At 40.7% G+C, this 25530-nt stretch overlaps 2 protein-coding genes across 2 annotated transcripts; both read left to right on the top strand.

Annotated features, from left to right (window-relative positions):
* The first annotated feature begins 1347 nt into the window (after positions 1 to 1347).
* On the top strand, positions 1348 to 25007 carry LOC140244917 (dynein regulatory complex protein 9-like). The gene is made up of 8 exons (XM_072324526.1): positions 1348 to 1535; positions 2230 to 2477; positions 4843 to 4971; positions 6029 to 6141; positions 19886 to 20016; positions 20300 to 20374; positions 21592 to 21719; positions 24185 to 25007. Exons 1-8 carry the CDS (start codon positions 1410 to 1412, stop codon positions 25005 to 25007), a joined length of 1773 nt encoding a protein of 590 aa, XP_072180627.1. The 5' UTR covers positions 1348 to 1409.
* On the top strand, positions 13198 to 17486 carry LOC140244780 (uncharacterized). Its single transcript, XM_072324400.1, is given in 3 exon segments — positions 13198 to 13798; positions 13801 to 15672; positions 16920 to 17486. Coding segments are annotated over 3 exon segments (2907 nt in total). The 5' UTR covers positions 13198 to 13330.
* Positions 25008 to 25530: the final 523 nt, after the last annotated feature.

Below are 25530 nucleotides of genomic sequence, written 5' to 3' on the forward strand. Positions count from 1 at the left end.
AAATACAACCCCCGTCCTGATTTTTTTTTTTTTTTTTTTAGCACAAATGTTAGGCAGTATCATGGGGAACAATATTGACGATGATCAGCACTACTCAGTGCATAGTTTCTGTTAAATCGAAAGACAAAAATTTCAGTTTTGTTAGTGTCGGACGGAACCCCGTCGCGGCGTCATAAGTCGATGAGTATTGTACTAGTAACAACATCGTTGCATGGGTCTGAATGGTCTAACTAGTTACGTTGTTGTTTGTAATAATAGTCGTGTACTAAACATCTAACGTAGATGATGAAACACTTTTCTTACCTTCCTGGGTCTTTTGGAAATCGAAATAATGATGAACCAGTTGATGATTTAGCGTAGCTATTGGTGCAGTTTAATGCACTGCACCAATTCCTAGATCTACTCATGATTATTCAGATCTAACAGTTAGAACCTCCCTCCTGAAAATTCATTCTTCCTGTAATCAAAGATCGTCCCTCCCACTATGCCCTGTCTTGGTCTCATACGCCGCATGAATATCGAAATCGGTACCGGTAAAGTGCGGCGCGCGCCGGCGTCGCTCAATCGTCTGCGCTGCGCTCACCCCGTACCTGGAAACTTCACCACCCGCTGATCCCCGCTAAACGCTAGTTGGCGCACTCCTGCCAGCGTTTCACTTTTCGACCGAGAGTTGGCCATCTTATTCCGTCTACGATCTTTGATTCCACTACCGATTTATAACTGTTTCTATTGATCATTATTGTACTGATGTGAAAACCGAATACGAGTCTGTACTCACAATATCACTGTTAATAAACCGCCTGAACATTAGTTGATTGTTTCTTTTGTGCGATCATTCTCAGAGTGATTTTGGTCGTAACACTTAATTCAAATTAAACTTTTGCCATTCTGAATGTAAGTTGTTGTTGTTGTTTTTTAAGACTTGTGTAACTCATTTTTTGAAAGTTGACTTGACTGTGAAGTGGCGTCTGTCCACATGCTGCAGGGGTTTAGGTTGCATAGGCCTACAATGTACAAAATATGCAGTGTTAGAAGCTGTGTGCTCGCACAGGGGCCAAAAAGACTTTGCCTGATGCTTTGATTATCTAACTAGCTGTTATACTTGTAGATATATAACAAATATAGATTGCTGCTGAGGCCCAAAAATGTTTTGTGTGTTTTGTCTTTTGTATGTTTTAATTGCAGAGCATGTCAGTCTAAGAATGGTGCTACCTTAATCAAGTTTACAATGCCTGTAGAAGTTCTGCACTTTATGATCAGTCAAATAAGATGTACTAAGCAGGATTTTTGTGTTTTTTGTTTTGTTTTGTTTTGAGGCTGCTAACAGTTTTGATGTGGTTCTTCAGTTGCAGGCAAGACATCGGTAACAACTTTCCTTCTTGCTGAGCTGCAAAGGACAGACAGCCAAGATGTCGGAGCTCACAGCTCTCGATTCAGTTTACATCAGCGCTGTCCTAGCTGACACGGTGGATCAGCTGGCTGTGCTGGGCAAGATAATGCCACAGACATTCGAGGGACGCCCTGATGCTAATGAGGTAAGATCGAAAAGAGAAGTTTGAATCGAAAACTCTACAATATACATGTAAAAGTAATTTTAATGCTCATCACATAAACCATACAAGTACAAAGAAAAAGAGTGCTGTAGTGTGTTGTTATTTAAGTGCTTCTTTAATAATTATGTTATAATTTTGCAAGTGTGAATTTTTGCAAATTGGGACTTGTGAGACAATTTTATGAAAGGTTGACTTTATAGCTGAGAACCACAGTGACAGAATGAACTGTAAGTATTGTGGCTTTTCAGGAAAAAAAAAATGAGTGAGTTTCCTCTTTGAGGACGATATATAGTGCATTTGTGTCACTAGAGGTGACATGTTTCATGCGTTGTTATTTTCATGACTATTAGTTGATTACAAAATATTACCCCCCCCCCAAAAAAAAAAAAAAAAAAAAAAAAAACAGAAAGAAACACTGGGAAATTTAGTGCATGTATAGCATGTAGAGTAGTAGCTGGTCAGAGATAAGTCTGATCCTTTCTGTGTTATTTGATTTGAATCTTACCCTTACCCCAATTAGTCTGTGTCTCGTTTGCCATATTGCTTATGGATTTGTCCCTTGATTTGACTCATTAGTATGAATTGATTCCTTCCTTTTGATAATACGAGTAATTTTCAAGTGATGATACTATCAACCTGTCAAGTGGCACTATTAATCCACGCCATTCTTACCTAGATGGTTGGAGATGAAATATCGCAAATTCTGGACAGTCAGCGCAATTTGGAGTCCACCTACGAGAACCTGATCCATCAGCGCGGGGAGCTGCGGGGTGGACCCAAGCGGGACATGGGCCGTCTGCAGGAGAACAGCCAGCAGATCAGCAGCGTTGTTGGTGGCCTGAGGAACGCTAACCAGACTTTTACGAAAAGTCTGAAGCAGAGCCCGCTGACGGCGGACAACCTGTACAAGATGCAGGATGACAGGTGATTGATCATGATTATGATCATGATGATCTTATGAATGTCATGTTTAACATTCTGAGATATACAGTGTATTTTGTTTTGCGATTATATATAGTACATACGTGTATTTCTGCAACCAGCACGACCTCTAATGTCTTTGTGTAGATTTGACAATGACAATGTATTTTTTTGATGGAACTATCAAAAACTCCTTTTTACTGACTATACAATAATGAAGGGATGATGTCTCAGTCTTCTGTTATAGCTTTGGTTGGAACAGCACCATTTCAGGAAAGTTGTCAGCCCTGACAAGTTGTCAGTGTCTGACAATTACCATAGTAACAGTCAGTGACCAGAGCTACTTAGCCAATCAAAAGCAAGGATTTTACTGAAATTGTCAGAGGCTAGGACAACTTGTCAGGGCTAAAAACCAGTTGAGGTTTTTTTAGAACCAGTTTCAATGGAGATAAAAGGCTACGACATTACTTTTTTTATACTTTATATATATATATATATATATACATATATATATATATATATATATATGTGTGTGTGTGTGTGTGTGTGTGTGTGTATGTGTATGTATAAAGTACTTATATGTATATAAAGTACTTTAATTCCTGCATAGTATGAGATTTGGTTGACTTAGGGCCAGGGGTGATGAGCAAGCATTTGTGTATTTTAGATTTCATTTCTGTGAAAACATTTTAAATCACATACTGGATAATCAAGATGTTCCTCATTGAATGTTTTTAGTGAAAATTGTTGTGTCATAGTTTATCATTACAGTGCTCTCCGGTAGTAACAAACACAGTTATAATGAAACTCTTGTTTGACAACCAAGTGAATATATTTACATGTAGGTTCCAAAATCACTTTTTGTATGTAAATCTTTATATACTTCATTTTTTGGCTGGAAGGAAATCCAGATATAACAAAGGAAAACTGTCAGTCTTGAAGACTTCATTATAACAGGAGTTGCCTGTAGACACCAGACACCGAAAGAATCTTGAGCACTTATAAAACCTTTCAATGTTTGAGAGCCGGTCTCTCAAACCTTGCACTCATCAAGTGAAAGGACGCCATCATGTGGTGGAATCATGACAAGGGGCATCCAGCCGTCATTTAATTGCAGCTGCCATTGGTATGTAGAGGGAAAGGCCTGTAGAACGGCAGATAGATTGAAATATGGCTCACTTTGCTTGGCATTATTCCATGCAAATGAACCCATACTGCACTACTGAGGCACACAACACTGATAAAAATATGTGATTACAAATATGGCTACTTGTGTGGCATTACATGTATATACACTTCACCATGCAAAGGAACCTGTGCATCACCTACAATGTATTGAAGCAAACAGATAAAGAATATGTCACCACAAATTAATAGAACTGATATACTTATGTAAACAAGATGGTCATTTTAGAGCAGTGTGAATTCAAACATTCACATACTCTGAAAAGAGGGAGATGGCATTAAAATGTAAGCGCCATACCACATTTAAAATTTGCCTGAGTAGTTCCTCTGTGGTGTGCCTCAAAATACCCAGATGACTTACATGTACACAGAAAGATTTTAAGAAGAGAACAGGGGAGCAAGATAACTGCTTTTCTTCACCTATTCTGCTTGCTACCATCATGTACAACATAAGTCATTCCAGTTATGGAGATTTGGGCAGTAACATGTTGTCTGTTGAAAATGATAAGGGCGTTAAGTTGCCACTAAACCCATAGTGTTCAAGACAACTTAACGCCCCTTTCATTCTCAACAGAGGAGTGTGCATTGTGCCTAATGCTCACTGAGCATAATTTGTATGCTTTTTTGTTGTTGTAGCTCGATGATCACATGGATAGTTTGTTTAATTCCAGAGGAAGTGTATATCTTTTGTGATATTCTAAAAGAGTACAGATTGTATCTACAAGGGGGAAAAAAACACTGTGTATGTGTGTGAAGATAACAGTGAGCTAGCCTTTTTCTATGGTTATCAATGACAAAATATTTGTGGAAAATGAAACGGGCAAAAAAAAAAAAAAATGGTTTGCTCCAAGTGTGGTGCAATCCAAATAAACTTTGGGTACGGTAATGAATCCTTCCCTATTCCAAGATACAGTGAATGAATAGTATGTGATACATTGCAATATTCTTCAAAAATATAGTGAATACAGTATGTTTGATTTGTGTGCTTAAGATTGAAAGTGTTAGTTGCTACACTTAAACAACTTGACTTGAATGAAAAACTACATGTAATGAATGGTTGAGATGGAAGAGGAAGAGGAGATGTTCAGAAAGATAAAATATGACATCAAGTGGAAGCTTTTGCAAGTAACTCAGGATGAGATACATATCAGATAACTGGTTGTCCACACACTCCCCCCTACAGACAATTTCTGCAAGACGTCCTCAGCGACACACTGGAGGAGATGTTGAAGGAGAAGACGTTCATGGCCATCATTCAGGCCGTATCCATGGAGAAGGAGAAGAAGGCGGAACTTCAGAACACCATCCTCAAGTAAGGCAGTGCTCACAATCATGATCTATGGTTATAAGTCTGTGACCTGGCATGGTAACTTTAAATCTACCTTTAAATCTGCTTTTAATTTTAAGATTACTAAAATGTCATATATCTGTAACGAGTAATTTTTCGTTTTGGACAGAGAGAGGAGTATAGGAATACATAAATTAACACAAAAATTTATGGTCTAGTAAAGAAAAGATTTGTCTATCAAATGATATAAATGTCACTTGTCAATGTACAGCTGCATGTGTGTGTATGTTTGTGTATGTGTGTCTCATTGTAGGTGCCTACAGTGTATGTATGCGCTGTTTGAATTACTGATGACATACAAGTGTCATATTGCACTGTGTAGATTGGTTCCCTCAAGATGCTCTGTCTAATCTACAGCGGCTGATCAATTATCCTTGTATGTATTCATAGAGAAAATGAAAGGAAAATTGAAAGAAGAGGTGAAATTCAAATATAGTAACACTTAATAAAAACACTATGCATGTTAAATGTTTGTTTAAGGTAGCAGTTTCTTGGGATAATAATTTGCCATTAGTGCACAAAGTATTGTTTCGAAACCCCCAAGGTCATTTCCTGGTACTGGATTGTTTCGATGGCAGATTTCTCATTGATCATAGAAAGTCGGTGTTGTTAATCAAAAGCAGCCAACTATTGAGCTAGCCATGGAATAATCCCCATCCTTTTTACTCTGCTATGCCCCATAAGGGGTATTTTCCCGTTTTCCCTGGAAGTTCTACAGAATATTAACCCAGTCATTCTCATTAAGTATGTGGGCTTCGGAAGCAAAACATACCACCAAAAACTATTTTTTGAGCCAAATTTCACAAAGATTTTATTGCCTTAACTCACAGTTTGTTATTTTGACTTATGAGTGACCTTTTTTGTGTTAATGCACTTTTCTGCATGTGAGAGCACGTAAATACACAAAACATTTGAACACAGATATTCACTATTTTTGCAGTAAACAGTTCAGCAGCAGAATGTTAGGAAAAGTAGTAAGGCCCTGAAGATAATTAACACCAACTCTCTTTTCACAACTCAGAGAAGAGGAAGGGCGCAAGGAGATCAAGTCCCTGCAGAAGCAGATCGCGACAGTGCGCATCGAGAGAGAAGAGGAGACTCAGCAGAGGAACCAGATGATCGCCCATCTCAAAGGTATTGTCTTTATGTGTCTCTATCAGGGATGATATACACACAGAATGAAATAACTCCTATTGCAACAAATACGCTCACAACAAAATTTTGTTGAAACAAAAGTGAGAATTCAGGTCCCCAAATTGTTATCAAAGTTTACGGGTGCATTCGAGCGCTCACCTAAAGTGTACTGTACCCCCGCCAGAGGAGCACTTAAACGCTCCTAAAGTGTACTGCACCAAACTGTACCGAGCCAAAAGTGGACCACTTCCCAATGTGTTCCAAAAGGGTACCAAAAGCATCCCAAAAGCGTACCAAAATTTTGAATGTGGGAATGTGCATAAGATGCACATACGTCATAATGCAGAGAGTCCATTCTCTTTGTTCAGGGCAGCTGTACAATGTAAGTAGTTCAAGCATGTCAGGTGAATGACCCTCTTGCCACAAAATGTGTGACCCACTCTAAAAACAGGGAGCTTTAGATTGTGACGCGCGGACGTTTGAGACGACGAATGCATTGGACGTTCTCCTCTCCCTTGCGTCATGCTGAAAAGTAGCTTTAGATTACGCTTGGACGCAACGTATAAAAAATAAAATGGCACCCCCATATTATGATCGGTGCATCAAGTAGCTCCCTACGTCGCAAATTGTGCGGATGTAAAAATAGCCCAGAACGCGTTGTGAAAAACTTAGACGATGCAAGCTGAAAATAGATCGACTTGACGCGCGCTTCTGCGCATGCTCAGAACATGTTTTTTTTTTTCCTCTGAACGTCCCTGTCGCGAAAATCTAAAGCTCCCTAATAAACCATGAGGTACGCTTTCTAAACAGAGTGCTCAAATGCTCCAAATCTGGGACAGTACAGCACAGTATGCTGTGGTTCAGTTCATTTCAGTTCGCTTTAGAGCGCTCAAACAAACCCTATGGTGCAAAATTCCCATACAACAAAGGACAACAGCTTTAGTGAAATTCTCATTACAACAAAATGATTCCAAAGCACCATTTATAAAGAAAAACACAGTAACTGTTCTCCATAATAATGAAATGCCAATTGATTACAAAGTTACATAACAGAGGAAACATTTATAGAGTATGTGTCATGGGCCAGCATTTTACATTGAAGTGTGTTTCAAATTGAACTCGCTCAATTTGCTTCCTTGTGCCACACACCCTTTCCAAGAAGAACTTGTAATAATTAATGTCACGTAATGCAAGTGTGTACTACACCATATATGGAGTGTGCAATGCATGCAGTGCATGCAGTGAAGTGGAGGTGTTTCTCGAACGCTGTGATACGATTGGTTCATTTGAAGTGAGGCGCGGACAGAGAAGGAAAGACCCACGGAGTCCTATAACTACACAGTCTGTGCAGTAAAATTTTCACTTCCGTTCGAGTGGAGGTGTGTCTTGAATGCTTTGCTATGATTGGTTCATGTAAAGTGAAACGGGGAGTGTGAAGGAAGGATACATTCTCACTAAAGTTTAAGTGAAGGTACAGTCTTGAATGCTTTGCTATGATTGGTTCATATGGAGTGAGGCAGGGCATGAGAAGAAATGAACCATGAAATCGTAAATTGCACAGTCTGTACAGTAAAACTCTCACTTGATTTTGCGTGGAGATGTGTCTGGAATGCTTCAAAACCCACGGTTCCCAGCCCATCAGGGAAATCAAGGAAAATTATTTTACTTTTTGCCAGTCAGGGAAAAGTCAGGGAATTTTGATTGGTCCAAAAATCGAAAGTAGTCAGGTCAAAATAACACCATTGGATGACCAGTGCTATATACTGCAGATAGTTCACTGCAACAGCATAGAAAATATGTGAAACTGGAAATGAGTTGAAGTAATTATCATGGAATATTGAGACTTCATCAGGGAAAAATCAGGGAATTTTGTTTTCTTCAAATGCTGGGAACCCTGAAACCACATGCACTCAAACTTGAAATGCTATACAATTACACAATCATGAGATTGGAAATTGCAAGTGAACATCAAATAGCTTCCTGATTCACTTGCCTTTCAAATTTGTGATCACTGAAATTCAGGTTTGTCCTGCACTCTCTTTCATCAACTTTTGTACTGCGTTATCAATTTTGGGCCCGTTTTGCGCTCTCTGAATATGGAAATATGAACAACTTTATGCTCTCTCTTAAATGTGAAATTTAAACGAAATTAATGAGATAGCAGTACATCTTTCATCGCATTTCCACGTATGATGAATGTACAATAAACAAGATACGATATACACATGGTTTGTGTGTTTCTATTATGTATTTCGTTTGTTCGGCTACAATGAAATTTTGGTATAGTGAAAGAAAACTGACAGTCGTGAGGACTTCAGTCATTATAACAGGAGTCACTTGTAATTAGTGTATGTGCTCTGGGAGTCGCAATAAGATGGAAAGAAATTTCCTGCAAGTTGAATGTGAGAAGTGTGTTTTCATACAAAATAGGTAAGTGTGTGTATGAAGTACATGTATGTCCATGAATGATATGAGTATCATGAAGTATGAATGTGTGAGTGTTTTCCCTATAGACCTTAGTGTGACCCACACTTTGTCTTTAAATGGGGGTGGGGGGGATGGATCTTGGCAGAGATGATGCCAAATAGTTTGTTTTATGATATGTACTGTGCTTTTCTTCATCAGATATGATATGATTTTCTATTGAGGTCCTATGTAGCACACTTAGTGTGTGCAGTTTCCCCTAGTTAAAATCAAAATACGGTTTTTACTGTACGTCAGTTGAGCTTTGTTTTGTTTCTTTTTATCACCCCTGAATTGGTCATCGAGCAAATAGAACAGAAGTCCATACTTTGAATATAAATATTACCACCTTCCGACATGTTATTAATGCCTTTTTAAAACAAACACAGTATTAGCAGCAGATGCCATCTTTCCTCAGTGAAGGGAATGGGCTAACTGATGCACTTCTGTTTAGATGTGATAGATATTAACCCTTTAACACCTGCAGATTTCTTGCAACATTGAAGTAGTTTTTGTTTCACATTGTCCTTGAAGGATTGAAAAAGCAGTAAGGATGATATTAGGATGATTATGAGATATTAAGCACATTTCCAAACATCACATCACACACACACACACACACACACACACACACACACACACACACAGATATACACAGTTAGAGCTTTGCATGAAGAGAGTGCTGTAGCTGTTTAGGTGCAGAAGGGTTAAACAGTTCCTTCTGTCCGGTAAATTATTTACTTAATGATTCAAAAGTGAAACCTGTAAAGTTGAAAGAACAGTAGCTAAAGATAGATACTGGGTTACATATGTTACACTTCAGTACCAAAGAATATGGTTTAAATCATAAGTGCGTGGGAGGTTAGGCAAATCAAAAGATGAAAAGTAAAATTTTTTTTTTCTCTGACTTGCGACAAACATCATATATTCATTCTGAGAAGTAAAAGGGATGCATGCATCATACTTCCTGGTCTCATGTTTCTGTGTCAGCATGGTTTACTGTGTTGAGTGTTTTGTACATGTAGGTTTTTTTTATAACTGGCAAAAACAGTTCAGAATGTATTGGGATTTACATATCTATTTGAAGCGAATTTGAAGCGAATTTTAGTCAGCTTTTAATGTGTGACATGTATTTTCGTCACTCAAACAATTAGGCTTTGAATGATTTTGGTCCTTTACTCCAAATGAGAAATATTACAATTCTAATTTCCATATAATGAAAGAATAAATTTTATATTTCCAACTTAAGATATTGCACTGGTCTTGAAGACACTTTCAAATACATGTACCAGTACATGGGTCCAGTGTTGTGAAATGACATGCCAGAAGTGATTGAAATATTCTGATAGACTCTTAATATTCTGAAGAAGCTATAAACTCTTTGTAGTACATAAATTCATGAATGTGGAGCCCACTACACTTAAAGGGTGTGTACAGTTCTGGTCGAGGTGAAGATTTAGCTTTTAACATTTTGTGAGATATTCAGAAACCACTCTATGAGATGTCAAGGAGCATGCAGTTCTAAAGGGTATCAAAAGTTTATTCGATGAAAATCGGTTTTGAAATGGCTGAGATATCCAAAAACAAAGTGAAACAAAGAGATACTAATAAAGTTGGGGCATGTCGCCTTTTATTATTAGAACTTTTTTGGATATCTCAGCCATTTGAAAACCAATTTTCATCAAATAAACGTTGAATCCTTCTAAAATTACATGCTCTTTCATATTTCATAAGAGGCTTTTTATTATCTCACTTAGGAATGTTCAAAACATGAAACCCTACCTCAACCAGTACTGTACAGTCCCTTTAACCACATTTATTTTTGTCCTTTCCTTTTTTTGTCCTTTCTTTACTAGTGTATGTGTTGCTTTTAGATGTAGTTATCTTTAACTGTAAATTTGGGGGTCTTTCTTTGAAAGAACAATAGTCTGTGTTGATCCCCGTCATGCTGAGATAACTGTTTTTATTCAAATTCATGAAATTCTTCCGTCGAGATGTTTTCATTGCAACTGATTGACAAATTGCCCTACATCACCGTAAATAAGCACTGAATTGATCAGTGTTTTAGTAGCAGCCATGATAAAAAATCATGGGTGTACATACTCGAGTATGTACGCCCATGATTTTACTCGACATACTCGAGTATGTTCGCCCATGAATTTTTATCATGGCTGCTACTAAAACACCGATCAATTCAGTGCTTATTTTTTTAATACGTCGATGCTTATTTACGTCGATGTAGGGCAATTTGTCAATCAGTTGCAGTACAGATAACTGTTTTTATGTTATGTCTTTTCTCAAAATGTTTAAGTGGTGGGGGGGGGGGGGTGTAATGTTTCTAGCTTTTGTGTAGGCCTACATGTACTGTTCAGATCAGATGTGGTATTTGAATCAGATGTGGAAATAAAGTGAAACAGCATGAAATGTTAAATATTGACCAGAGGCAATGAGCCAAGGTCATTGGAATGTAGGGAGTCCTATCTAATACTGTATACTGCATATATTTAGCAAGTCTAATATTTAGCGAATTGGGACTTCCCGATAATTTTGCGAGTGGTTAAATTGATTGTGGAGTAACATACTTTCGGGAGAAATGTATGCGTACATGTCACATTCATGTCAGGATTATAGTTCATATTTTCACATGTTTTTAAATTTACGAACTGTCACATTGAAAATGCATTTCCAGGTTGTTTCATGTACATCACCTATCGGTCATTCAACTAGACAAACATGTTTACGCGTAGGGATGACGAGACAAAGAGTGCGAGTGAGTGAGCGAGAGAGAAAGCGAGAGTGAGAGAGAGAAAGTGCTAGGACAGGTGTAAATGTTTTACAAGTCGCGCCATCGATGACCGAGAGGAGTTCATTTATTTTCGCATGTCAATTAATGTAGAAAGAAAAGACGGGAAATAGCTCCAGTTCCGGGAGAGTGCGGTATAGGTGTTTTCGTTCAAGTCCTTTTAGTTGTATCAAATATTCCAAATGCCTCGAAAAGGAGTGTCGTAGTCGAGTAGCAATTTAACAGAAGAATTGGATCTTTTCGGGGCAGACACCATTTTGATTTCACCGAGAGAACATTGAGTTAGCTCCGTGATGGCAGGAAACAAACCTGCCACACCCAGGCGCCAGTTGGCAAGATAATTTCGTGTCTAAGCCCAATTTCGGTTGCGGCCAGGAGCCGCCCGTCCACCTTACCGTCAGCCTGTGTACTGGCTGAGTAGAGTTCAGATTTTGTTTGCTGCCAGGAGGCATATTCCAACAGCCTTTGCAGCCTTCCAGTAGACAAGAAGAGGCAATTTGGTTATATTACACCGGTCATTGGTAAGTTAAATTGCGATTTGATTTCCGCTTTGTCGCGTGTAAGGATGTGAATGTGTTTCAGGGCACCACATATAGCCCCGGAGAACCCCGTGAATAAGTGATAAAGTATATTATAATGGTGTACAGTTTTTGAAAACGATGCGGTGATGTTTGATAAGCTATGCACTGTTATATTCCCAATGTCTGAAACATTTCATTATGTGAATTTCGTATGCAGTTCTCAAATTTTCACTGTGATGTCAGGATTTTAAGCTGATAATCTTTGTGTGTGTGTGTGGTTAGAACACACCCCATTGGTATATGTTGCATTTAAATAATTTTGTAGATGGCGCCAAGGCCGAGGTCAAGTTTACTCCCAGGCAGACGCATTACCAGCCGAGTGATTGTGTCCGCCCCTCGCTAGGGAGAAACTTGGACGCCAGTGAATACGGAACGCGGGTCCTCGCGACACTTGGGAGCTAAAATAGCAACCTCGCATACAAGGACGCTCCACCCACGAATCAGTTATGTTCTGGAAGCGAATAGCTTGACAATTAAGGTGACTCTGTGGACAACGCAGGTGAGCGATGAACCTGGCGGGTGCATGACACCCTGTAGACATGATTGGTTATGATGTGGAAGTGTCGCTGAAGTAGAGAGATGAAGGTCATGTTAAATTGGTAAAAAGATGAATATAATGTGCACATAATTTGAATATTGGTATTTATATACTCCAGGATAATTGCGGGTTAGCACAGAACCCGGATGTAAACGGAAGCAGTGTAATTGAAGCCAAGTGTTATAACCGCGGTAAACCGTCGTGCGTGCAGGCTGGTCATCTCAGGATCAGCACTACGGTGGTGTGAACCAAATAGTGTGGCGCTTGATAACAGATAGTGGTATTGTCAGGGACAACGAATTGATAGTGAAGCTGTTATAAGTATTCTGAACAAGTGTCAAGCCAAAATTACAAGTGGAACCGGACCAAGGCAGGGTCCCGTTTACATGGTTGTCGAATATAACAGTATTGTAATTTAATTTATCTCACTCAGAATTTTGATTTTGCATTTTATGTTGGTCACAACTCCTCGATTTCAGTCCTGTAAATATTCCACAAATGCTTATATTAAATTGTACATTAAAGTGAATGGCACGAGTGTGATTGAGTATTATTTAAGTCCGCCCATGTGACATTTTCTGGGGGCTTGTCCGGGAAAATAACTCGTGCCATTCGAAGTCATATGGGTATATAAACGGAGAAAACATTGTAAAGAAAAATGTTGAGGAAAATTTGTGATTCTTTTGGTTCCTCTACATTTGTATGTATGCACTATCTATAGGAGCACCGTTGTATATTCATTGTGTACATGATCTGAACCGATCTGAATACATTCTTGTATTATAAGTGCTCAGGTAATTCAGAATGGAGCTAGCTAAGTTAACTGAAATTGGAGAAAAGTTCGGATTCAGTGGAGAGGAGCTTAGGCAGTTTGTTACAGACGAGCAAAAGAGACTCAGAGAGGAAAGAGCGGACATGTTAGAGTTAAGGCGACAGGAAAGAGAAACAGCCGAGCTACAATTGGCGATAGCGCGTGAAAAGCAAACCAAAAGCGAATTAAGTTCAAATGGGTGCAAAGCTCGATCTCCAAAATTGCCTCTATTTCAGGAAGACAAAGATAACATAGATGCCTATCTACAGCGGTTCGAACGATATGCCAAAAATCAAAACTGGCCAACTACAGACTGGGCACTCAACTTAAGCACACTGCTTACAGGTAAGGCTCTTGATGTCCACTCTAGATTGTCAAGTGCGGAATCCAATGATTATGACACTTTGAAACATGCACTCTTGAAATCCTTTCAGCTCACTGCAGAAGGATTTCGCTCCAAGTTTTTTTTTTTTCAGGCAAACCGACAACAGGAGAAACGGCATCCCAGTATGCAAACCGACTAGAGAACTACTTGAACAGGTGGGTAAGCCTCTCTGGTATAGAGCACACCTTCGAGGAGCTGGCAGATCTACTCCTCCGGGAGCAGCTCATCAGTGGGTGTCATCGAGAGCTGGCCATCTTCCTAAAAGAACGGCAGCCCGAGACTTCGAAGGACGTGGTGAAACTAGCTGAGCAGTACTTAGACGCCAGAGGAGGCACCTTCAAACCACCCCCACCGGCACAAAGGAACATCCAGACGCACGTGGGACAGATGCCACGGAGCAACACCAGACCTGAAGGTAAAATCCCTCCAAATAACATTTCAGGAAATAGGCCCCCATCTCAACCCAAATGTTACAACTGCCACCAACACGGTCACCTTGCCCGTGATTGTACAAAACAGGGAAACAGAGGCAGAACGTGTTTCATATGCCACAAACCAGGTCACATTGCTAACTACTGTCCTTTCTCCCCCATGAAATCGGCAGGTCTAGTCCTCGCCCAGGATCCAGAGCAAGGAAACCCCCCTACCTCGGAACACAACCTGGCTTCATTGGAACCTGATCAGGTAGAACCAAATCCACATACTCCCTGTCAATGTCCAGCTTGCACTAACACAAACGTCAAAATTGAGGCTTCTTGTATGATGGTTCGGATGCCACTCAATGCCCCCAAAATAGAATCCACCATAGATCATATCCAATTCAAATGTGGACACTCCTTGCCGTTGATGAGTGCAGCATGCACCAAAGAACATGTGGTCAGACAAATGCCAGTTACTAACGGACTAGTCAATAACAATCAAATTTCTGTTCTCAGAGACAGCGGCTGCAGCGGAGCTGTCATTAAACAAGATCTTGTCCAGCCAAACCAAATGACAGGTGAAGAAAGTACTTGCGTGCTGATTGATGGCACAGTGAAAACTCTCCCCGTCGCTAGAATAGATGTTGACACTCCCTTCTACGTAGGGAAAATTAACGCATTGTGCGTGAAAACTCCACTCTATGACCTGATTTTAGGTAATCTACCCGGAGTAAGAGAACCAGACAACCCAGATCCTGACTGGACGGCTACACCAATGCCTGTCGGCGCAATACAGACGAGAGCCCAGACTCAACGAGACGGTAAGCCATTTCGTCCCCTCAGAACCCCACACCCAATGGAAGACATCGTAACTCCAACAGCTCTCAAAGAGGCACAACAGAAGGATGAAACATTACACCGCCTGCGAGAACTCGCCGATACTCGTTCAGAGAAGGTAAGTCGCAATAACGGTCTCTCTTCCTTCTTTTACAAAGACGGAATGCTGTATCGCTCATTCCACTCTCCCCAAATGGACCCTGACACAACAATCACACAAGTGGTAGTACCAAAACAATACCGCAAACAGGTTATGCAAACAGCCCATGAAAATATACTCGGAGGGCATCAAGGTACCAAAAAGACAACAGAAAAGATACTTACCAATTTCTTTTGGCCCGGTATGAACTCTGACATTACCAGGTACTGTAGATCGTGTGACGTCTGCCAACGTACACTATCAAAAGGTCGTGTAACCAAGGTCCCCCTCGGAAAGATGCCGCTCATCGAAGTCCCCTTCGAACGCATTGCTGTAGACATAGTTGGACCAATACACCCAATGACTGACCAGAAAAATAGGTACATACTTACCGTTATTGATGTTGCTACTAGGTACCCCGAGGCAATCCCACTCCCAAGCATCGAGACAGAAAGAGTTGCAGAAGCCCTAGTGAGCATCTTCACCAGAGTCGGAATCCCCAAGGAAATGCTGACCGATCAAGGGACTCAGTTCACATCTGATCTCATGAAAGAGGTAAGCAAATTACTCTCCATCAAACACTTCACTACATCCCCGTATCACCCTGCCGCGAATGGACTAGTTGAGCGCTTCAATGGCACTCTAAAACAAATGTTGAAACGTATGTGCGCTGAAAACCCAAAAGACTGGGACAGGTACATAACTCCCCTTCTATTCGCAGTGAGAGAAGCACCACAAGAGAGCATGGGGCTCTCCCCGTTCGAGCTTCTTTACGGCCGGAAGGTACGCGGACCCCTCGACATCCTGAGAGAACTCTGGACAGGAGAAGCCGAAACAGGTGAGACCAAGTCTACTTACCACTATGTACTTGATCTCCGAAACAGGATCGACGAAACATGCCGCAACGCCCACACTCAACTTCAGAAATCAGCAAACAGGTATGCAAAATACTACAATCAGAAGGCAAAACACAGGGAGCTACAAGTCGGATAAAAGGTACTCCTACTCCTACCAACTGACAGGAATAAGCTCCTTCTACAATGGAAGGGCCCCTTTGACGTGATCTCCAAAATCAGCTCCATGGACTACAGGATCGACCTCAACGGGAAACCAAAGGTGTTCCACATCAATCTTCTGAAAAAGTATCTAGAAATGATGTTCTCTCTATTTCAGATGCCGAAGCTGCTTGTACCGCCGTGATCGAATGCGATGAGAAAAATGATGACGAGGAAGAAACGCAGCAACCACTAACTAACACATCTCTCCTACAGCCTTTCCCATTTCAGGCGAAAGAGTCACTTGACGATGTCTCAATTAACTCAGCCCTTTCCTCCCCACAGAAAGAACAGGTCAACGAACTCCTCAACGAGTACAAAGACGTCCTGTCTGATCTTCCCGGTCAAACCACGTTGGGCGAACACCACATCAAACTCAAAGGAAATGAACACCTGAAGAGTAAACCATATCCCATTCCCCACTCTCTTAGAGACACAGTGAGAGAAGAGGTAAAAACCATGCTATCGCTCGGAGTAATTGAGCCATCAAAAAGCCCCATTGCCTCCCCCATAGTGCTGGTTAAAAAGCCCGATGGCAGCAACCGGTTTTGTGTAGACTTCAGAAAACTCAATAAAGTGACTGTATTTGATGCTGAACGCATACCAGATCAAGATGAACTCTTCACAAAAGTCGCCCATGCACAGTTCTTCACCAAAATAGATCTCAGCAAAGGATACTGGCAGGTACCCATGGCAGCCGAATCCAAACCACTAAACGCTTTTCTTACCCCCGATGGTCTCTTTCAGTTCACAATGATGCCCTTCGGCTTAGTGAACGCTCCCGCCTCCTTCAGTCGACTGATGAGGAGACTGCTAGACCGACTCGGAGGAACGGTGAACTACATCGATGACATCCTCATCTATTCAACCACGTGGGAAGAACACCTACGTACACTCACAGAACTCTTCAGACGACTACGAGCCGCAAACCTCACTGCTAGACCAAGTAAGTGCTTCATCGGACAGACAAGCGTCGAATTCCTAGGACACGTGATCGAACACGGACAGGTAAGACCCCGCCCTGAAAAACTCAAAGCCATCCAAGAGGTAAGTCAGCCTCAGACCAAACGAGAGCTCAGATCCTTTCTAGGTATGGCGAACTACTACCGGAAGTTCATTCCGAACTACGCCGCCGTCGCCGCACCACTCACAGACAGGACCAGAAATGCTGAACCAAACAAGGTAAAATGGGAAACGAGCCAAGAGCAGGCCTTCACAACACTGAAGGAAAAACTTTCTAACCCCCTATCCTTCATTTGCCAGATTTGTCACAGGACTTCATCCTCAGGACAGACGCCTCCAACGTTGGACTAGGAGCAGTCCTCCTCCAGACACACCAAGACGAACGATTTCCAGTCTCCTACGCGAGCCGAAAACTGCTTCGACGAGAACAAGCATACTCAACCATAGAACGTGAGTGCTTAGCTGTAGTTTGGGCAGTAAAGAAGTTCGAACCATACTTGTACGGCAGACAATTTGTGTTAGAAACAGACCACCACCCACTAGTGTACATGAACAAAGCTAGCCCTGCAAATGGGAGGCTAATGCGTTGGATTCTGGCTTTGCAACCCTACAGATTCCGTGTGGAAGCTATCCGCGGCAGCGAGAATGTTGGCGCAGACCTACTAAGCCGGCTGTAGAGAGAAAGATAGTGTTATAAGTAATTTCTTCTAATTATGAAATGCATTTTTCGAAAGGGGGAGTGAAATGTCACATTGAAAATGCATTTCCAGGTTGTTTCATGTACATCACCTATCGGTCATTCAACTAGACAAACATGTTTACGCGTAGGGATGACGAGACAAAGAGTGCGAGTGAGTGAGCGAGAGAGAAAGCGAGAGTGAGAGAGAGAAAGTGCTAGGACAGAAATATGGTGTAAATGTTTTACAAGTCGCGCCATCGATGACCGAGAGGAGTTCATTTAGTTTCGCATGTCAATTAATGTAGAAAGAAAAGACAGGAAATAGCTCCAGTTCCGGGAGAGTGCGGTATAGGTGTTTTCGTTCAAGTCCTTTTAGTTGTATCAAATATTCCAAATGCCTCGAAAAGGAGTGTCGTAGTCGAGTAGCAATTTAACAGAAGAATTGGATCTTTTCGGGGCAGACACCATTTTGATTTCACCGAGAGAACATTGAGTTAGCTCCGTGATGGCAGGAAACAAACCTGCCACACCCAGGCGCCAGTTGGCAAGATAATTTCGTGTCTAAGCCCAATTTCGGTTGCGGCCAGGAGCCGCCCGTCCACCTTACCGTCAGCCTGTGTACTGGCTGAGTAGAGTTCAGATTTTGTTTGCTGCCAGGAGGCATATTCCAACAGCCTTTGCAGCCTTCCAGTAGACAAGAAGAGGCAATTTGGTTATATTACACCGGTCATTGGTAAGTTAAATTGCGATTTGATTTCCGCTTTGTCGCGTGTAAGGATGTGAATGTGTTTCAGGGCACCACATATAGCCCCGGAGAACCCCGTGAATAAGTGATAAAGTATATTATAATGGTGTACAGTTTTTGAAAACGATGCGGTGATGTTTGATAAGCTATGCACTGTTATATTCCCAATGTCTGAAACATTTCATTATGTGAATTTCGTATGCAGTTCTCAAATTTTCACTGTGATGTCAGGATTTTAAGCTGATAATCTTTGTGTGTGTGTGGTTAGAACACACCCCATTGGTATATGTTGCATTTAAATAATTTTGTAGATGGCGCCAAGGCCGAGGTCAAGTTTACTCCCAGGCAGACGCATTACCAGCCGAGTGATTGTGTCCGCCCCTCGCTAGGGAGAAACTTGGACGCCAGTGAATACGGAACGCGGGTCCTCGCGACACTTGGGAGCTAAAATAGCAACCTCGCATACAAGGACGCTCCACCCACGAATCAGTTATGTTCTGGAAGCGAATAGCTTGACAATTAAGGTGACTCTGTGGACAACGCAGGTGAGCGATGAACCTGGCGGGTGCATGACACCCTGTAGACATGATTGGTTATGATGTGGAAGTGTCGCTGAAGTAGAGAGATGAAGGTCATGTTAAATTGGTAAAAAGATGAATATAATGTGCACATAATTTGAATATTGGTATTTATATACTCCAGGATAATTGCGGGTTAGCACAGAACCCGGATGTAAACGGAAGCAGTGTAATTGAAGCCAAGTATTATAACCGCGGTAAACCGTCGTGCGTGCAGGCTGGTCATCTCAGGATCAGCACTACGGTGGTGTGAACCAAATAGTGTGGCGCTTGATAACAGATAGTGGTATTGTCAGGGACAACGAATTGATAGTGAAGCTGTTATAAGTATTCTGAACAAGTGTCAAGCCAAAATTACAAGTGGAACCGGACCAAGGCAGGGTCCCGTTTACATGGTTGTCGAATATAACAGTATTGTAATTTAATTTATCTCACTCAGAATTTTGATTTTGCATTTTATGTTGGTCACAACTCCTCGATTTCAGTCCTGTAAATATTCCACAAATGCTTATATTAAATTGTACATTAAAGTGAATGGCACGAGTGTGATTGAGTATTATTTAAGTCCGCCCATGTGACACTAACATCACCTGACTAATGAAATTCGCGAAAATAAAAACCTCGCAAAATATTCACAGTATGCAGCAGATACCCTACAATGATAATTGAAACTTCGTCGCAAGGGAGTAGGAAGACAGTGATTTTGATCTCTGCGTCCTCCGCTTTTCTACCAAAACTTTAAAAACAGATCAGCTGCAAGAGATGAAGGCCAAGACAAGCATGGAGGGCAAATATGTCCAGAAGGACGCGGAGGTAGCCATGGGTCAGACGCAGAAGAGATGCTCCCTCACAGAGAAGGAGATGAAGAATGAGATTGAGGTGAGAAACGGTGTCCTCTGGTTGCTAGGATACCAGGCTGCAGAGAAGATGTAGATCCCTGGAAGTTGACATCTGTCAGTTCTATCTTATATCCAGTTATTGGTTTTAAACTGCCAAACGTAGATGCGCAAGTAAGTTGGCCTTATACATTGTATATGAGACCAAAAAAAAACAAAAAAAACCAAAAGCTAAAAATTGCCGCAGCACAAACATTTCAGAATTTTAATTGTTAACAGTTTATCAAAAATTACCACACACTGTGTATTTTCTCATTTCCACATAGCTGCTGAAGCAAAAGATTGATGAGGAGCAGAGGGTGAATACAGAGATTGAAACATACCTCAAGCGTCATCAAACGGTAAGTTTGCTCCAGCAATGAAATGTCAATTTGCTCACATAAAAGTTTGCAAGGGAAAGACTCTCTTTGGCAAGTACTGTTCTGACATAAGACTTTGTTTGGATACTTTAACAAAATCAGTGAGAGATTTGCATTCAATTCCTTCTGTCTTTTTTTTGTTTTTGTTAGATGTACAACTTTTTACACAATGCATAATTTCTTAGACAACCAAATAAAAGCATGTCCTCTGTTTTAATATTTCTGTGTTTTCTCTGTGTTTGAGCAGTTTAGAAACTTGTTTTGTCATGAACTTGCTGCATGGTGTTGTTAACCGAGCATTTATATATTGTATATTAAAGGCACACACTTCCCCTTTGTGTTCTATTGTTTGAACAGGAAATGAAAATACAGTTTGCAAAACGAAGCTACTGCATAGATGTTCATGTGTATAAAATCTGCATGTGTACACATGTGTATCATTCCATTTCAATCCCGGATCCCAGTTTAGCAAGCCAGTGTTCAGTTTAGACAGCTGACCATGAATAACAAATTAATGACCGGGTAGTCCTTATAATCCTCCAGCAGTCACCACAGTCATTTGAATTTAATTTCTTTATGACCAAAATCACAGAATTTCACATGCAAATACTAAGGAAAAAAAATGTTAGATAAACTCCAGCTGTTACACTTTGGCCTTGTCGATGAACATCGTTCATTTTAAGACCCTGGTTCACCAACATGCACCCCAAAATCTGCTTTGGCTTAAAAACCAGGATTTACTAGTCACATTGCATGTGAAACCAGAAGCATACATATGTATGCATGAATAGAACAGAGCGAGGGCATCAAAATTGTACAGTATGGTGGTCAATGCTGCATTGACTAAGTTTGCTTTGTGAAATTTGAATATGGGAAGATTTGGCCACTCGCATGTTAACATTAGCCCCTCACATATTAATGTTAGCCAAATATTCGGCCACACAAAATTTGTAGTTTTAACTCGTAATGAAAGGCACATATATCTAAAGTGAAGGGGACTAGATTCTTCCTTCTACCTACATTGTACCTGATAATCGACTGCAACTTTGGCTGTTGTGATGACGTGATGGTGATGTTGTGATCACGAGATGAATTTGTGGGGGAAAAAAATTAAGGACCGTCTTTCTGGCTTTTAGCAAAGCAATCTTCACTCGAGCGCAGAGCTTACCGCATTTCATTTTTGCCTTCCCTACTATCAGGAGATGGAGGAGAAAGTGGAGTACTGGATGGAGAAATACGACAAGGATGTGGAGGCCAAGACTCACGAACTGGAGGTCCTCAAGGCATCCAAGGCCAATGACCTCTCCAGGCTGCAGGAACTGACCAAGTTGGTGAGAACGCATGCTGTAGATTTCACGCCTTTTGATTTTTTTTTTCCCACCAATGTCTTACAGAGAGCTATCCAGGAGTTGTAAAAATTGCCGTTAGGGGTTTTGGAAATCTGCTGCATATACAGTGGACTCCTGATATAGCAAAATTATTGGGACCAGCAGGTTTCTGTCATTGTTTTGAAAATTATATTTATAACCGCACAAATAAACAATAAGAAACATAGAGCGGATACTGTTGGGCCTTAATTTTGACCTTGCTGTAACGGGAATTTTGTTATAACTGTGTTCGATATAATGATAGTGCAACTGTATGATGTTTGTTTGTTTGGTTGGGTTCCCCCCCCCCCCCACTCTTAATTGTAGGGTTGCAGGAGCTACATAACATACCACATTACTTTATATCTGTGAGAAACCGGAGTTTTGTTTGTGTGTTTGCCCACAGAGTTATCATATTGAGCTTATCAAAATTCAGCACATTTTTATGCCTCCGCCACGAAGTGGTGCCGGAGGCATTATGTTTTCGGGTTGTCCGTACGTCCGTACGTCCGTACGTCCGTACGTCCGTACATCCGTACGTCTGTACGTACGTCCGTCCGCATTCGTTTACGCGATAACTTGAGTAATATTGACTGGAATTTTACCAAACTTGGTCCAAGTATAAAGTATGATGGGGCTATTACTTGATTAGATTTTGGGTGAAATCGGCCAAAGGTCAAAGGTCAAAGGTCAAGGTCAAATCATGAAATTGTATTTCTTTGCGCGATAACTCAAGACTGGATGAAGCAGCTTTCACGAAACTTGGTCCAAGGATGATGTATGATGGGGCAATTAGTTGAGTAGATTTAAGTGACATTGGCAAGAGGTCAAAGGTCAAAAGGTCAAGGTCAAATGCTAAAAATGTTGCTATTTTCTCCATATCTATGCAATGCACAAAGGTATTTTCTTGAAACATAGTGTAGACATGTACTACTGTGTAAAGATTCTCCAGAGAGAGTTTCATGTCATAAGGTCAAAGGTCAAAAGGTCAAAGGTTAGGTGAAAATGTTACAATTTCACTTTTCTCACAAATGGTTCAATGTATTTTCATTGAACTTGGTACATACACATGTACTGACTGGCAGGGATTATCTAGGGAACTTAGGGGTCATGGGTCAATAGTCAAGGGGTCAAAGGTCAAGGTCAACTCCTCAAAAGTTTACTATTTCCCCCATATACTAGTATATTATGCAATGCTTGCATTATTAGTTTTAAAACTTAATATATACATGTATTACCTAATGGAGATTCTCTGGGAAATTTCCAGCCAGAAGGTCAAAGGTTAAGGGTCAAAGGCCAGGTTTAAATGCAAAAAAACCCTATTCTGTACTGTACTTACACTCTTTCTTCATACCTTGAGAATTACTCAATGCATAAACTTATAAAAGGGACGGTCAGAAGTCAAGTAAAAATCCTCAATTCCCCAAATATGTGTACCTGCACTCTTAGACAATTATAGCAAACCCAGTTCAAGGAAAGTGAACATTCAAGATATTTCTGACAAACCTGTCATTTCAGTATTTTGCCATTTATGTGAAACTGTCATCACACATTGTGAAGACATTGTACTATACCCCTATTGGGAGAATCATGCATTATGGCGGAGGCATCAGTCGCCATAGCGACATTTCTAGTTTTTTTTTAAAATCCCATTACAGTATTTTGTGGATTTAAAGAAGAATGAAATCCAAAATATAAGTGAATTGAGAGAATGCAGCAATATTAGTAGAACACATCATTGAAGTGTGATGAAAGTCTGAGAATCTGTTAAAAAGTTATGATTTTTTAAAGTTTTATTGTGCAGCCTTTGCTGGATGAGAAGATTACAACACTATATGATGTCATGTATGAAAAACAATATAAAGGAAATATAAAGAAAATTCAACATGTTTTCACTTTTCTATCATGATTAAACAACACTTGACATATTCTTTCAGAAAGCAGGGGGAATATTCTAAGGTGTTGGATAATAAAACGAACGTGAAATTACGTTTTTCTGGAACATTCTTAAGTAGAATAGTGTGATTTAAAACGTATGTGGTAGAGGCTCCTTTTCATTTCTTTGAAACCCTTGACACGCACTACACTTTAAACTGTAATAACCTTTGAAAGGATAATGCTACTGCTTTGAAAATATTGATATTAGTCTTGGATAGAATGTCTAAATAGAGCATGGTGAATTTCAGCTTAACCTGATAATTCTTTCATTGTTGTTGCAAAGGAGTTTTACATCCTGTTTTTTTTTTCTTTGCTTTTTTTTGTCCATTCATTTCACAGTGCACGCCTTGGTAAGACTTAAAGGGATCATAGTTTCGGTTGAGATGGGGCCTTGGGTTTGCAACGTTTTTTGATGATGACCTTTTTTTAATGAAAATACATAAAAAACTGTACCAAGTACCGGGCATACTCCACATAATTCCGCCAGCCCTCCTGCGACCTGTGATGAGCCGTCAGTTGACCAGCCATCGGCTGGTCAATCAGCCGCATCGAACAACCAAGGGGACAATGACCTGAAAGACGCTATCAAAAGGCAAGTTTCTGAAGCTCTTTGTTCCCGTGCAGTGATTGACAAAGTAGCGAACGCCATTTTCGACCTAGTTGAAAAGCGGCTCGAAGAAGAAGTAACTTCCAAAGTATACGAAGCCATAAGCATGGATCTGGAATCAAAATGCAGTGAGATTAAACAGTTGAATGAAAAAGTGAAACTTCTCCAAAACTCTGTAAAAGACCTGCAAACTGCAAAGGATGAGGCTGAGCAGTATAGCAGGAGAAACTGTCTGCGAATACATGGCATTGTTGAAACGCCAAACGAAAGTACGGATGACAAGGTACTAGAGGTCATCAATCGTCACCTGGGGATCGACTTGGGACCAGCCGCCATTGACAGATCACACCGGGTCAATCGACGCCACTCGAGTAGCCATAGCAACGACGCTGCTGGACCGGAGCATAGCGCCACCTACGCCGATGCGACAAGGCGGAGCAACCCACGAGCGATAATTGTGAAGTTCACCCGCTACAATGACCGGCAGCAAGTATACAAGGCACGCACAAAACTGAGGCATGTCCAAGGTGCGAAAATCTTCATTCGTGAATCTCTGACGAACATTCGGTCATCGCTGTACTGGGAGACACTCCAGAATAACAAAGTTAAATCTGTGTGGTCTCAAGACGGAAAGATCTTTGCCTTCACAAAAGAAAACAAGCGAATAACCATTGGATGCAAAAATGATTTAGACTTAATCTGACTTATTAGCTTCGTTTTGGTATAAGAAACGAGATTCTGTGGTATCTTATTATTATGGCTATAAAAGTCCCATGTTCAATTTGTGCCAACCCGGTACGAAACAATCAGGCCTCAATACTATGTGTCAAATGCAACTTATGGGTTCATGTGAAATGCTGTACTGTTTCTACAAACGTATTTCTGTCCAATGAAGACTGGATATGTAGCAAATGCATTTTCGGGGAATTACCTTTCATGAATGTAGATGATCTTACCAATTGTGATGTTTGCCAACCAAATGATCAATCAACATGTGATGACGCCAGAAATAGTGGTAACCTTCCCCTGTCCTACACAAATTTTAACGATGTATGTAAATTACTTTCGAGTCAATATGGAATTCACGTTGCTCACCTAAATGTCCGTTCTTTGTATAAATGCATTGATGAGATAAGATACATATTCCAGAAATCACCTTTTCACATAATTTCTTTCAGTGAAACTATGCTAGACGAAAGTATCCCAGACGTAGCTGTAGAAATTGA

This window comes from Diadema setosum, chromosome 21 (assembly GCF_964275005.1).
Source record: "Diadema setosum chromosome 21, eeDiaSeto1, whole genome shotgun sequence".
Lineage (NCBI taxonomy): Eukaryota > Metazoa > Echinodermata > Echinoidea > Diadematoida > Diadematidae > Diadema > Diadema setosum.